General features: G+C 36.0%; 2 protein-coding genes across 2 annotated transcripts in view; both read right to left on the bottom strand.

The window, feature by feature from the left end:
* Positions 1–629: 629 nt before the first annotated feature.
* Positions 630–6216, bottom strand: RpL10 (ribosomal protein L10). The gene is made up of 6 exons (XM_019040593.2): positions 6103–6216; positions 5916–5957; positions 4909–5041; positions 3994–4166; positions 2112–2274; positions 630–859 (listed from the first exon to the last, which is right to left on the bottom strand). Exons 2-6 carry the CDS (start codon positions 5936–5938, stop codon positions 767–769), a joined length of 585 nt encoding a protein of 194 aa, XP_018896138.2. The 5' UTR covers positions 5939–5957; positions 6103–6216; the 3' UTR covers positions 630–766.
* A 3367-nt stretch (positions 6217–9583) lies between these two features.
* nsl1 (non-specific lethal 1) overlaps positions 9584–15932 on the bottom strand; it is a 28046-nt gene continuing 21697 nt past the window's right edge. The window contains 4 exon segments of the mRNA XM_019040479.2: positions 9584–11237; positions 12784–12912; positions 14234–14394; positions 15277–15412. Coding sequence (XP_018896024.2) covers positions 11094–11237; positions 12784–12912; positions 14234–14394; positions 15277–15412 — 570 coding nt within the window. The 3' untranslated portion in view covers positions 9584–11093.

Here is a 15932-nt window from a genome sequence, read left to right as displayed (position 1 = left end):
TTTATCAGAATAAGAAGGAAGTCAGTGGAAAGCTGTTATTACTTGCCTGTATACAGGTTGAATTCAATGCCTAATTTTGACCTATGTTGAAAGGGTTTTTCACACAAGGAGGAAGTTTGAATTTACTGGTTATAATGTAAACTAAAAATGCTTCTCACTTAGAAATTAATTTTGGAAGTTCCTGCTACTTTCCAGTGGCGTGGCGTAATTTGCGATATATCGATTGATCTGCCATTTAAACCTATGAAAAAGGATCGATTAACAGGGTGTTCACAGCGAACACCTAAATAATCGATTCTTTACCATAGGTTTAAATGGCATGACAATCGATACATCGCAATTCACGCCACGCCACTGATACTTTCAACAAGTTATGCGTGAACTTAAGATGAAAACAGTTGCTGAGGTGCTTCATTCTGACCCTGTTTGGTGGTCCATTTTTTCAAATTTTCTATTCTAACCAACAAAAATAAAATAAAATAAAACGCATAAATCTATCTATGATTGATAAGTTCGATTTAACACTTCTAAGATTGTTTAGAATATAACGGTTTGTTCAAATAAATCATTCGAAGTACTAACTAGCAGTTTTTCTAGGAATGGAGCACCCAAAAAAAAAACTAGAAAAGGAACTTTTGTCCACATTTTATTGAAATATAAAAAATAAAACACAGTCAAACAACTTAAGAATTAGCGATGTTGTGGAGCTCAGTTTGGAGTTTCTTCCACTTGGCTAGCGGTCCATGATCACGGCGGAATTTGACTGTCACGCCATCTGGTTCCAGCTTGTTGTTGTTTTTAGCTCGTCATACTCTGGGCGATCGTACTTGGTGAATCCATGCTTCTTACTGATGTAGACCTGCAAAGGAGAAAAAGAAACCAACGTCTTTAGTGCATGAGACACTTAACATTGAAAAAGAAAAACAGCTGGAAGAAGACCATAAAAAGAAACTTTCCCTGATTTTCCAGAAGGGAATAGCAACTTTAGGGTGGAAATGCAGTAAATAAAGTGAAAATTGTATCTTGGCTTTAAGAATCACTGGTATAATTTACATAGTTAAAGGAGGCAACGGATTTTCCCAAACTACTTAGATGTTCGATCTCTTACTTTACTATGGATGTAACTCCAGTAATTGCACACAGTTTGTTTCATTATGCATTCTTACGTTGATTGATACATGAGGACTGATCTGTAATTATAGCGGATGTGAAAAATTACCTTTCCGAAACACGCTTAAAAAACTGTTTTGTTCACACAAAAATTTAATATGTTTGACTCTGGCATAATGTACAGATCTCGAAGATCACATCTCAAGTATTTCCTCAAAATTTCCTCGATGCCAAAACAGTTTTTTGAATGTTATTCGAAAAGGTAATTTTTCACATCCGCTATTGTTACTGATAAGTCCTCATATGTAATCAGCTAACTCCTCTAGAAACATAATACCAAGTCAGATAGGAATTTTTTAAATTTTTGTTTAAAACAAGTCAATGGGCAGAGATACAAAATTTCATGAAACCTAATAGAATGAATAACTCCTGCAATAAACTCAGTACGTTTTGAAAGGAATAGAAACTGTAAAATCTCAATTTTGGAAAAGAAACATCAGGAGTCAAATTTCAAGGTCTCTGATAAAATTTATGAAAAATTGTGAAAAGTTGCTAACACAGCCTCTGAAAAATTGCAATTTCATTTGCGTATCTGATATTGGGTACATAATGGGAAAGAGTTGCGGTGAAGTAACGAAACAGACAATTAATTTTGAAGTAGAGAGGAAAATTTACCCTATACAAAGGTAAACCCATGATGCTCATAAAAAAAAACGGAAGCGAAATACTTATATCGGTCAGAGCAATCTTGACTTACAAAACATTTCCAGACCAACTGTCGTAAAATTACCATAAATGACACTCCAAACAAGAGCAGCATTTGGAAAAATTTCACAGTTAATTTAGCAACGTGCATTCACTCAAGAATCATATTGATTCATGAGTGTTTGTCGCTGCAGCAAATATAACCACCCTCCAGGTTTGCCTGATTCTAGAAATAGTTACTTTTGAATTGAATACTAGCTAAATGAAGGAAATGAGTTAAAATAAGCGTTGCATACCTTCTGACGACCAGGGAACTTGTACTTGGATCGGCGCAGAGCTTCAACTAACTGTGGCTTGTACCGGTCGATCGAGCGGACACTCATGATGACTTGTCCGATGCGAACACGGGCAACGGTTCCTTGGGGCTTACCAAAAGCACCTCTCATTCCAGTTTGGAGCCTATAATAAACAGAATTAGTCAGCTTATAGAGATAAAGATAATCAAACACAAAGAAAAGTCTTGATGAGGAGACTCCATATCAACATTATTGAAAAATATACATTCATTGTCAAAACGACCAGGCTCCTAGCCCGATCAATATCAACTTTGGTCTATTTGGTTCAGTCTATAGCCATCCAATGAAAATCCATGACATCATACATCATGAAATAGTAATGATTAGAAAGAATACATTGTAGGCTAGTACTAAAGGACACAGATTGAAAACCGAATGGACTGTGTTTGAGATAATATTGTTTGATTGAGAAATGACCAAAAACTTAATATACAGCCACCAAGATTAGTTTTTGCTTTTCATCTATATAATTTTCAAAATGGATCTGAGAAATTGGTCCAGAAAAACTGTGGCATTAATTGGTGAAAGTAGAGCTTAAAAAAGGATGCCAAGGAAATAAAAATCGCCAAGATAAGCTTATGCGAGAATTGCTACAATCATATTTTTACAGGCCAATGAAGTAGTGGAAACTGGATTGTCGCTGGAAAAAATGCGTAAGATTGACTCTTTGTAATAGTAAACTGATCCTGCTCATCAAAATTGAATCAAATCGATCATAGTCAGGCTCCAGATTTACCATATGATGACCTTGTCGTAAAATTACCATAAATGACAATCAATAAACAGAGAGACATTTGGAAAAATTTTACTAATTATCTAGCAACGTGCATTCATTCGCTGCCCAATCAGAAGGACAGGAATTTTTATCATTGCAAAACCAATTCTACATAGTCTCGAAGATCTCGTGATGCAAAAATTATTTACTTTCGGGCTATCATTAGAATTTATAAAACCACAAGAAGGGTATAGATGGGTTCAACTTCGATTGAAAAAAATTACTTCATCCTCAAATTAAAGTTCAAGTGAAACTTGGATTGACAACCGAGCTAATGAGCCTCTGAGAAGTCCCAACAAGCCCCCAAAAGTCTCCTATTTTAAACAGGAATAAAAGGGTGAGGCCCTGTTTGCTAATTAGTAGAGTCCCTTTATACCCAGAGTTACGACACCTCACTTTTGGTTGGGCTGAAAGTGGCCTGAAAAAATCCAATTCTGATAGGTTCTTGCTCATGGAGTCACAAACGAGTGCGCCAAGATGGCGGTGACTCGAATGTGAACAAAAATAATGAAAATATTACCTAATTGTGGTTTATCAAGAGAAAATTGTTATTTTCATTGGTCCAGAATGAAAATAGAATTAGAAATTCTTCACAACCCAATCTCATTTTCTAGTTAATTGATCAATTTGTTGATGTTGTTGTTTTTGTGTGACAGAAATCGCAGGATTCCTCATCCTCATCCCTCAATATCGTTCGTTTGGGTGCACTCGTTTGTGCCTCCATGGCCAACCAAGGCCGGCTGCCAGTCAGCTGATAATCGAGTTGTCTTAACTCTGGGTATAAAGGGACTCTACTAATTAGGCCTTGACACCTGTTCTGTGAGAAAAAAGGTAAAAATACTGATATAAAATTGTCAATTTCACTGCTTAATAATTCTCTTTACCTTCTTTCCTGATGATGACAAGTGGCACTCAATTAGGTTGAATGGGGGATGACCCTAGGGTATCAAAAGCTCAACTTCCATCGGGAAACTTAAATCCAACAAAAGGATTTCCAAAGTCTTCAGAGCATGTGAACTAAAGAGGGATAATAAAAAAATTTCTTACCTATCAGCTCCAGCACACGATAACATTTTATTGATTCTGATAACATGGAAAGGATGCAATCGGACTCGGATGTGGAACTGATCTTTACCGCAGTTCTTGACCAGGTATTTGTTGCAGCAGATACGAGCTGCTTCTAAAGCTTCCGATGAAAGCTGCTCATGTTCAAAAGAAACCTGTAGAGAAATACAATTCATGATAAAACATATTTTACGCAAGGATAGACTCTATTCATTAGGGTTGCTAATGACCACAGTTTCTCCAAAAATTCATAAATACATACTAAAAGAGTTGCTTTCCTATTTCCCAAATTGGCCCTCCCATTTAAACGACCAGTTTCCTCCGTACATTTAGATGAGAATACCCCTCCCTTAATCTCTTCATACTAATGGTCAGCCTTAATAGAAAGGATTGGAATAGTGGAAGCTGCACTATTTTTGCGCTAACATGCACCAGCCTTCTTACTATGGAATAATACCTTGTATTTTCGTAGTGGCCAAGTTTTGGCACCCTTGAATAAGAAATCTACCAAAACTTATTTACAATAATTTTCATTCGTCCTGCTTGAGAATTGTCCAAAGGTAGACAGAAACAAGTATGCCATATCTTAACTAATGGGTAACCATGAAAAAAGTGCCTGGAAAGTAAGCTCTTGGAAGTTAGAGGATAAAAATTTAGAGCTCTCTTCGTAGGTATAAGTTCAATTCGCTCAAATGTAAGTTGTTGTTATTGATGAGCAAGGTCTCTAAAGAATAATTAGCCTACTTCCCAACTCTGAAGTTTCGGAATTCTCAGACCTTCATACAGAAAGTCCTTAATTCTTTTTATCAAACATCATATCACTATGAAAACGAACTTTGGCACCTGACGCCCATTTCTACCCGGGCAAAGTTAATTTATAAAGGGTTATATACTTACTAAATGTACACAGAGAGGAAATTCATCAACAAAGGCCTTTTTCTTTCCCAAGTCGAAGATCCTAATTTTTGGGTCTGGCACACCACGACAAAACCGTGATTTTGGGTACGGCTTGTTCTTACAGTACCGATAACTGAAATCAAAACCAAAGATATTAGGTGGAATGATCATGTGTGAATGATACATGTAGTGCCAAAAAATTTGGGAAATCAATCACACTAAGAAACTAAATAGGAGCAAAGCATGCATACAAGTAGCAGATCACAGGTGGCACATGGTGTTGTATGAATATCAGGTCATAGAAATTTTGCTTGATGACATATTTTCTTGGGCTTCTTACTCGTCCTGCCTTCGCTCAAGCCTAGAGTACATTCTTGATGACATATTTTCTTGGGCTTCTTACTCGTCCTGCCTTCGCTCAAGCCTAGAGTACATTCTTAAGTGTATTGTGTGTCAATGACAAGGCTGCTAATGACCTTATCCGGCACTGTGACAGCATTGACGCCGGATACAAAAACATCATATTTCTAATTGCCAATGAAGTACTTGAGGAGTTGATGGGTATGGTTAGGTTGAGAAACAGATGCTACTGGGCAATATGTACTATTTCTGGTTGTCAGGCACTTGATGCACACCCGGTTGAGAAAACAGTGATTCATGAACTCTTCTGACAAACGAATAGGTGGCATATTGCTTTGTAACTTATCTTCATGAATTATACGAACAACTCTACTCTCATGAGACAAACGGCAAATTACAAAAGGTTGTCCTGTAGTAAAATGTGGGAACTATGGGCACCTTCGATCTGCATTGGATTGGACAGATACTCGCAGAGCTCCGTCCGGACGCACTGGCTGGCAGTTGCAAGGTTTCCACTAACAACAAGTCGCAAAGTGACGAATAGATTTTCTAAAGGATTCAATGAGTAAGCCAATAACGTATTCTTGATGTAATTAAAAGAACATGCAGGGGAAAATTTAGAGTAGAAATAATTTGCACTGACTCACCATCTCGCTGGCCGACGACCCATTATGGTATTTCAACACGCCCTGTAAACCAAGAAACAAACACATTCGTTAGGGCTAAATTGGCTTAAAAATAAAAATTGGCACAGGCTACGTATAAACAAAGAGCATAATGGAAATAAAATGTAAGGATGAAATAAAATTTAATGGATAAACTTCGAAGACGTACCTTCCTCGATGAGATTATCAACGTTTCAAGAAAATGGGCTGTTTGAGGTTAGGAACTTTGACGCCATTGGACAGACAAGTTGGCCGGAGTCTAAAACTAAAAACTTACCAGTACCACTGAATATTACTTTCTTTGTAAATGATTCAAATATTATTCAAATCATAATAATTTGGGCCGAAATGTTCTTTTGTAATTTTAAAATTTCAATTTTTGTTTGAAAAATTACAATACATATTGAACATTTCGATCCAATCTGAAGCAATGAAAAAAGTTAATTGAGTCAATAAAGATGACCGGGAAATTGCGACTATTAGCTGCGATTAGACTGGCATCTTGAAACCGCCAAATTCGAATCGACGCTCTCTTACCTCCCCCCTCGCCCTCCTGTATTTTAAATTGACCCTCTGTTGGGGGGTAACGTGGAGCAATAATTGGACGTATTTATGCTAAAAGGAACTATATTGCATAGGGTTCGTGTGCATCATAGTTCTTTTTAGCATAAATACGTCCAATTTTGATCGATTTTGGGGAATTTTCAAAGACTCCTGTAGTTTACCACTTCCCAAATTCGACAGAGTTTTTCAGAGAGGAAACCAACCCACATTTTTGAAAAAATTGAGTTAAGAATGTTTTTGAGAGTCACCAGAGCCGTATACATATTTTCTCCTGCCAAAAAGTAGTCTAAAACCAAATTGTTTTGTTTTAAAAAAAAGAAGGATTTTAGTTTATTTTTTACATTGAGCCTTATGCAGGCATACACGGAAAAAATTGGATGTTGATTTAGCATTTATATTGTTAAAAGCATGTTCGACAAGTTTCAAATGCTGATTTTACATTTTAAGAAATGCTAACTTAACTACGCCCACTGTAAAACGAACAAATTTCAATATCGTGTTAGCATTTTTGTATTGTAAAATCAGCATTGGAAACTTGACGGGCCTTTTTTTAACAATTTAAATGCTAAATCAACACTTAATTTTTTTCGGTGTAAAACTTCAAACTTATTTTTCTCAGTTTCAACTTAATGTGGGTTGGTTCCTTTCTGATGAACTCGGTCCAATTTTGCCTGATGAACTTTTGCAAAAAGATGCGAAGAAGAAAAATTAATTTATTAAGAGCTGCAAAAGTACAAGATACGACCAAATGAATCACATGAGAAAATTCTGATTTTTGTTTGGTAAAGAGCATGGTTGGTTGGAGGCATGTTGTTTTTTCCAATGTTCTTTGAAATAAGACAACAACAGGAGTAAGTGATGAAGTTAAGATTTTTCTACGTGGCAATACTATCCTCTCCTTCAGATGAAAACTTTTAATAAAAGAAGCACAATTCATTTCCTTCCCTCATTTGCATAGTTTAGTATTCTTGACTTGCTGGCTGACATGAATGGGGCTGTTAAAATAACCACCACACTTTTTCTTTATAGTGGTGACAGACGATTTTTTTTAACTTGGAAGTTCCCACCATAGTTCAAAGAGAATTCAGCTAAGAGGAACAGGAGGAAAATGAGTTTGTCATTCGGGAGGCTTTAAAAAAGTTTTGATCTAGAAAGAGACAAGTGGCCAGATTTTAGACTACCTGCATCACAACTTGTAAGAAAGAACATAGTAGGGTAGATTTGATTTAAGGATTAGAGTTTAGTCGCTGCATCAGGCAAAACCTAATGTTTTAATATTATTTACACTTTTGATAAAATTTACTGAGTATTTTAAAACCCTGTCAAATTTTGACCAGAGATAAAGATTTCCAGTTCCGAGATGTCCCACACTGGTTAGAAATGTAATTTGGACTCAGAAGTTGAGAATTCAAACCTTTTAATTTCCCAACCTGGCATCAAAGGTTTTGTTTCCTTAGGAGCTAGTGCCGAGGTAGTTAAACCTTGCTTTGGCAAAAAAAAACCTATCTTATTAAAGAGTGAAATCTCTAAAATGTGAAAACTCAATCTTTCCTTCCTTAATGATCACGTGAGAAAAGATTGAGTTTTTAAATTTAACCGATTTTATTCTTAATTTAGGTGTACTTTTCTTGTTTTTTAGCCTTGTTTTCACTATCATTTTTACCTATGTTATTGCTCGGAAAAATTGTTTCCCTTTAAGTTTCATCCATATTAACTAGCTTTTTTATGTGGTGTCTTTAAATAGAGAAATATGTTCCGAAAAAAGTGTACCTGAGGCCCTCAATTGGTTCTGCCATTCCATGGTGTTTTGGGTCATTCTGAACAGGACCTCTTTTTCCGATACCATCATTTTTCTTTTGATCCATTTTCTCTAGTCTCCTTACCACTTTTGAACTGTTGCACGATTGCCTTCTTTTGAAAAAGCCTTTTTGGTTTAATTGTGTCAACTTAATTGAGGGTACCATTATGCTTGCAAAACTTGGCGCCACTAAGAAAACTGCCAGCAGAGTTTTAACTCAAGAACTAAGTAAGTATTGATTGTTTGAATGTTCATGAAATGCTGAAACAAGGCTTTACTAATTTTAAGTCTTCTGTCTGCAAATTAATGAAATACCTACTTTAAACTGCTCAAAATTAGTGTGCACACCAAAGATTAATTTAGCCTACATTAACGGCAAGTACACATGGAAACAAAGATTGAATAAAAGCAAAATTTCAGTGAAATTCCCAATGTAAAATTTTTTTCATTGTTCCACAATAGACAAAAAAATTATTAATTGATTCAACCAAGTTGCTTTCACTGACGTTTCACATCATCAAAGGCAAAATAAAAAAAAAGTTGGTTTCATTCACCAAATTGATGTCAATAAGGGGTATAAGAATGTCGAACTTGTGGGTTGACTCCAGTTTTAAGTATTGTTTTCAATGCAAAATGGACCACTAGACAAGGTACGAATTCAAGCAATCTGATACATGTTCCTTAACCAGAATTTCGCGTAGAACACGATTCGCGCAACGAAAATTACTGAAACCAGCTCCTGATGAAGATATTAACCTTTTTATTTCACATTGGTTACACGGATTTTGAACTGCCCGCTCACAAGAAACTCAAAGCTCTACGTCAGTCAAATCGCGTACCACAACAGTTTCAGCTAGCCTCTCAATCGATCACTGTTCATAACCCACCATGTGTTGTTCAAATTATAAGCAATTTGCTATAGCTGAGCCCGCAAGCGTCAAAATTGAGGTTGCCAGATTTTTATATCGCAAAGACTGTCATGATAATGTTCAGCCCGCGATGTGAATCACGTAGAGCATTGAGTTTTAATGAGCGGGTGGTTTGAATTCACGCATCAGGAATCATTTAATATCATTGTAAGGAGTTAATTTCGGTAATTTTTGTTGTGCGCATCGTGTTTTACGTGAGATTTTGGTTAAAAAATATGTATCAGAATGCTTAAATTCGTACCTTGTCTAGTGGTCCATTTTGAGACGAAACAAGTGATATAAGGATTTGATTCAAGCCTTATCCATCACCTTTATTGAGAAATCAATTGGAATGAGAACTTTAAAATAAAGAGAAAGGGTTAAGATGGCATAAGATTTATTCAATTTATTTGACACCAAAGACACAGGTGTTAACAATCTTAAAGCAGGAGCATTACCTTGCACTCATTTAATTAACGATTCATATGAGCTTGGTTAATGGTTTTAACTTCTATCTAAATTCAAAATCCTCCTCTTTCCTTTCTGATACAGATGCTTATGAAAAAGGAAAACACTAACAGACTCTTAGAAATTTTAAAAAATACTACCAACTATAAATAAAACATAATAGATAAAAGCTAAAAGCATCCTACGGATTGCAAAAAATCGCTTCGATCTCCATTAGAAACAAAAAATTGTAACAGGCTGAAATTACTGTAGCTGGAGTCAAAGAGGGAACTTATCGGTCAGCATTCGATTGCATAACTACTTAAAAATTTAAGTGGGTCAATTTTAGAAGGGCTAAATTTTGCTTGGCGAATTTAAGCTTCAAGCAGCAAAATCGTGATATGCATACAATGTAACGGTAGGGAATAAGCCCTTTAGGGAGACTGTTTCAAATTTGACGATTAAAACGTTAACAAGCATTAACAATAAAAAACTGGCGTTACACTACATCTGTACAGCAGTAAAACCACATACTAATTTTCGAAATTTTGGCACAACAAAGAGTTCTCGCACATGAAAACGTGTATCGCAAGAAGATGCTAGGATTGCTAGTCTCAATACTATGCTTTAGCAAATGTGGCGATTTGTTGGAGGATGTCAAAATGTTGAAGCGCTGACTTTGATAAGATCTACGACTCAGACTACTGCAATTTCTGTTCTCACTGATGGTACAGAATCAAAGAAAAAGAATAACCGGTAAGAGCATTTCAAAGTGTATCAATAAACGACACTTAATAGTTAGCATTTTAACAATACCATTCCAATATTAACTGTAAAATAATTTGTAATAGCTACACTTAGAAAAAATTAAAAAGGAACAAATGAACAACAAGGGGAAGGAGAGCTTACATCAGAGCGAAGAGGGGAAGGAAAAAAAGAACCTTTTTTTGTTGATTTTTAAGTCTATTTATTTCTTTTTTTTCTTCTTTTTTCATTTTTTTGAAGCATCCTTCAGATAAATTAAGACCTTATTGTTAAAACAGTGGATAGTTACAAAACTAATCATATAATGGAATCACAATTTACAATAGAGGAAGAGTAAAAAAAGGAAAAAGAAAGGTTACAACTTTGTACAAACAATATTTACATAACATTTTACAAGATATGGGAACTATAAAAATAAATAGCTTAAATTCAAAGTTGTAGGACAGATAAAATTTGATACGGAATTTTTCTTTCTTTTATTCCTTCAGAGCACGACTGAATGGTAACAGTGCAAATGGGGGGTACGGGAGGGAAGGGAGGGGGTGAAAGTTTCGTATCATGTTCACTGACGCTCGGTCAGTGAGTAAATAACAATGCCAACAATAAACAAACAAATTGGGGAGATTTACACAGGAATGAAAAGGCAACTTTACAGAGAAAAACTCGCTCCGAGCGAGTTCACAGTTTGTCCTTTCGACGTGCGCTGAGGCCGGATGTCCAGTCGGGGTCATTCATATCTTCAGGAATCATGTTCAGGGAGTCACCACTCCCTGATGACGAAGAAGCAGACGAAGCATTGCGACTTGGCTCTGATCCATCGTCCTGAAAAACAACACACCTTTGTATGAGAGGGATGATCCAAAAATTGTGAGCCTTACTCACGGCAAAAATCCTGTCAAATTCAAGTAACACTAATACTTTGTCAGATGAGCCAGAAATCTACCTTTAAAACAAGTCATTCAAAGCATAATGGAAGTCTACGGTTGGAAACTATTTGCCTTTCTGTTGTATCATGATGATCACTCAATTTAACAAGTCAAAATACAGTTTAAAAATTGAAGGATAAAGTATCTTCAAATACAAAACTTAAATGTTACGTCACTCATCAAATTTGTGGGGGATTTTAGAGCTTAAGCAAGTTCAAGAAGGCATTGTAACTAGATGGAGAAAACTTGCTGTGAAACAAAAGCAGGCAATAGGAACATTCAGGTGCAAGTGCCGATGTACATTGGAACACCAGTTCATAGTGGAATACTCTCTCTTATCTCTGCAGCAACACCACAGACACAGCGCCCAATTTTAAATTTTTAACTCTACTCTTTAATAACATGCTAAAAGGACATTCTTTTCTTTTTTGTATTTAGGGAGTCTTTTGAATAAGGTTTCGAAACAGCTTTGCAAAACCAAAATCAAGGACTCTCAAGGAGTTCAAATCAGTAAAATCAACAACTTTCAAGGATCTTTTGAGAACTTGCGAAAACATTTAAAGCTTTCAAAAATGCACAAAAAATAATGGTAGTTGACTTTTCTTGAACTAAAAATGTTGAATGGTTAATATTATGAGGTGAGTGACATACAGTCAAATTATTAAACATTCCAGAACTCATAACAGCAAGGGGTAAAAAAAAAACTTTTTTTTCCCACAAATATAGAATAGAGAACCTTGAAATACAAAATTCAAGTGCTTTCATATACAATTGGGGCAATTTCCAAAATTCAAGGGTATTCCAGGAGCTTTTAAAGCATCTAACCCAACGATATTGAAACTATAGATTGGTGGTAGCCTACGAAAAAACGTAACACACATAGAGCGGTCGTTCGATAGGCGGGCGGGGAAGTGGAAATGCCCAATTGCTATCTCATCATAACCTCAAATACATGGAATATTACGGGAGTTTTCAGAATAGATGATTCAGCGTTGAAATTTTCATCGTTAACGCACTCGATGAATGGCTAAGTTCCGTATCTGGACACAGATTTTCAAATAGTTGATTCTAAATTTGAAATAAGTTTGTATTCAGCAACAGTTCCATAGCAGCCTTAGAAACTGACTATCATTGTCCTAACCTAATTGTTACTCCAGGTGTGTTACGAATTTCACTGTTTGCGTAACATAGGATCCCCTATCTATAGTTTCTAGATCGTTGATCTAACCTAATATTACACCTCTTTTGGAGATCACGATGAAATATGAAAAGAAGGCCCATTTAAGAGGCTGCGGCAACACCACCTTGCATAAAATCATGGTGCACTAAGTCACTTTTAGAGCCACAATTGTGTGCTGTGTAGATTTCTAAAAGACTGACCTTAACATAAGAATAATTCTTATAATGGCATATCAGAGAACAGAATTAGAATTGATACTTACAGGATTTGTTATTGGGAAATATTGAGGCGTATACCGAATACTTCTGGCTATTTCAATATTGTCCTCTAACATTTTCTTGTATGTTTCCTCCGTTAGGGGAAACTCTCGAGGTTCATAGGGTGCCACCTGCTACAAAAAAGAAGAGCAAAATTAGGTTCCCAGTTGTTAATTTATTTTAGATTGCTGAAGGTTATATTGGGGCAGTGGCGAGGCAATTTTGCAGGGCCGCAAAACAGTTTTTTCTACATAAAATTTCAAGAAAACCAAAAAGGTTCAGGAATGAGTTCAGAAAAGCGATTTTCAGAGGAATTAAAGGTAATCAAAAGCTGACAGTTGAGCTGAAATAACAAGAAAAAGCCTTCCGCTCAGTACAGTTAATCATTAAACGATGTTTCTCGTGCCTGGCTAAATCATTAAAGCCCACCAAAAACATTGTTTCCAACTGATCCTGTTTTTCGCATTTTCAAAACAAGGTTTCTTTGCAATTTAAAAACAATCCCGATGATTTTTGAAAGCTCAGTTCACTTTGTACTGTCAAAAAAAGAATTTAAAAAAATAAGTGCCACTGACCTATTCTCTTTGATAGAACAAGGGGATGCGGTAGCAAATGTTTTTGCTGGAAGCAGGAGTATGATAATATTGTAGCCATGGCACTTAAGTTTTGTTTATTTCTATTTCATGCCGCAAAGTACTTTGGAAATAAACAAAAATTAAGGTATTATGCCTAAAATATGATCGTTTTCCTACTTCTATAAATTATTAACACCACCAGAGGCAAGGGTTTCACAGTCTTAGGCAAACATCTCAGACTTTTCAGGGTTGGGCTAAATTCTTCAACTGCTCCAGGTTTTCAATGACTTTGTGAGAGCATGTTACCTTACTTCAACGGGAGAATACCCTTTGGACTTTTGTTTTAGTTGAATTTTCAGTTGCGGATAAGTTAAGTTTCTACAATTCAAGAACGTGCTGAATTTGGGGCTACCAAAAATGGCAGTAAGTGGTACCATCAATGATAATTAAGATGATACTAGGTGTGCCTTCCAGCTTTGTCCATAAACGATCAACAAATACATCTCACTTTCAAATATTGGCACCCACCACTGACCAGAGTGTCTACTAAAATAGGCAGGCCAAAAATCAGTACTTTGGCAGTACTTTTTTAGTGCATTCTTTCGAAATTCAGTACTTTTTCAGTACCTTCAATTGACAAAATTCAAAGAATTTCTAAGATTTGAATTTCTCGCTTAAAGTGCAACAAAAATGACAAAAATTCTAGACCTTCTTGCGGAATTTCCGCACTTTTTCAGTACTTCCAGACTGCCCTTAAAAAATCAGTACTATTTCTGGAATTACCGGACTTTAACACCCTGCTGACGCATATTCATCGGCTTGCGTTTAGTAGAAAAGAGGTGGCAGTGGTTACAAGTCAGTTTCGCAGAGTTTTACTTACTTCATCACAGTCAATAGGGCTATTTACATCTTCTTTTTCCTTTTTCGTTACAGAGGGAGCACGCTTTCGCAACGTAACTTGATCACAGAAGTTATCAATCACAGGCTGAGGAGTAGCAGGAGGTGTCGTCATCGGTGAACTGCTCTCGAAATCCATTGAGTCTGAAAAAAGGAGAGTCAAATATTAACGTCTCATTTATATTCCTGGCACTTCCAATGCTAAAAGGAAGGTTCACTTACTAGGAACATTAATGTAGATCTCTAACATTTTAAGTAAGATATAAATGATGGATATGGAATCTGATAGCAGAGGTTTTATTGGTCCCTTTTGTTTTACACTTGTAAACATCAGTGTATGGGAAAGGAATACAAACAGAGAGTAGGCAAGCAAAAAATTGGACCGAGATTAATAGAAAGGAACTAAGTTACAACCAAGCGTAACTTTAGAGGCAATGGAGTATAAAAAGAAAATTTCAAACTCTTGAAATGTTTGATACAGGAAACTTTATTCGACTAATTTATTAGGTAAAATTTAACTCTGTCTGAAACTTACATATTTATAAAACTTCAGCATTGAAAAGTTTTACTGCTATTTTCAGAATGTTGTGAAACTTTTTCTAGCTTAAATTTTACTGAAAATTTACTTTTCGTACATTTGGCCTCTCGTAAATTTTACTTAAATATATCCAAGGAAGGTTTCCTGAAATGAAAATTTTATAAGACTGTTAAAGAGCTGTCTTCGTAAAATGTACCAGATTTTTGGAAGTTTTAACGACAGATGTCGCTATTGGAGAAACTGAAGAAAAGAGGCGTTAAGTTTTGTTTCTTTAAACGATTCTCTGCTAAACAAATTGTAAAACACAGATTTTCAAAACAAAATTTTTCTGAACTTAGAAATTGTGACAGGAGAAAATTTACAGCTACATAGCTAGCTCATTCTTTCCCCAAAAAGAGACTTGGTTTCTCTCTCTGTTTGGTGTGATTCAAATTATATGTACCCGGAGGAATAGAATTGGAATCTAACACTGTAGAACAAGAACTTACCAGGATTATCAAGTCTCCTGTGCCTGGGTCTTGACATGCCGGAAGGCTTAATGAGGTAGGATCTAAATTTGGCACGCTCTTCTTTTTCACAGCGCTCGTGCCTCAATGCGACAGCATCATCGCTAATATCTTCACACTGGGGAACAGAAAGAAGAATGAAATTAAATAACATTCAGTACGAAAAATTGCCGTTCAGTAAAAAACTGTCACTCTACTAGACAGGAGGAGATTTTTTTTGGGCCACAGACACTTTTTTTTCTGGAAGTAGGGAGGAAACTTTTGGAGGATTTTTTCGGACTTTGTTGACCCTGAATGGCAAAAGGGTACCTGTTTTGGAGATGCCATAAATGGGGCCCATTTGAAAATATATAATTGGCGGTTTCTAATGAAGTAGCCATGCAGGGGAAACAACGTTTGCTAATTGGCTGAACTTAGCTTCAGGCATTGCCTTGCTATGTCAACTTAACCGTCAGCTTTTGGTTGGCTGGATTTCAATTAACTTTTTCCCCCCCTTGGAAACGCTTTTTACAACATTTTGTTTTAGCTCAAAATTTTAAGTAAGAAAAACCATACTATAACCTTCTAAATTCCTTGCTCCTGTCTCATTTGGTGCAAGAACCAAAAGACTAAATTAATCAAAGTCCTTGAGAAAAGGA

Source organism: Bemisia tabaci, chromosome 10, assembly GCF_918797505.1.
Source record: "Bemisia tabaci chromosome 10, PGI_BMITA_v3".
NCBI lineage: Eukaryota > Metazoa > Arthropoda > Insecta > Hemiptera > Aleyrodidae > Bemisia > Bemisia tabaci.
The sequence above is the reverse complement of the archived record's forward strand: the minus strand, read 5'-3'. Positions and strand labels throughout refer to the sequence as shown.

Bases quoted from the DNA above. Each gene is read 5' to 3' on its own strand.
- RpL10 (XM_019040593.2), bottom strand. From the start codon at position 5,938: ATGGGTCGTCGGCCAGCGAGATG. The intron at 5,042-5,915 runs GTGAGTCAGTGC...TTTTGATTTCAG, and splicing joins GGTCGTCGGCCAGCGAGATG to TTATCGGTACTGTAAGAACA. The intron at 2,275-3,993 runs GTAAGAAATTTT...TGTTTATTATAG, and splicing joins TCGTGTGCTGGAGCTGATAG to GCTCCAAACTGGAATGAGAG.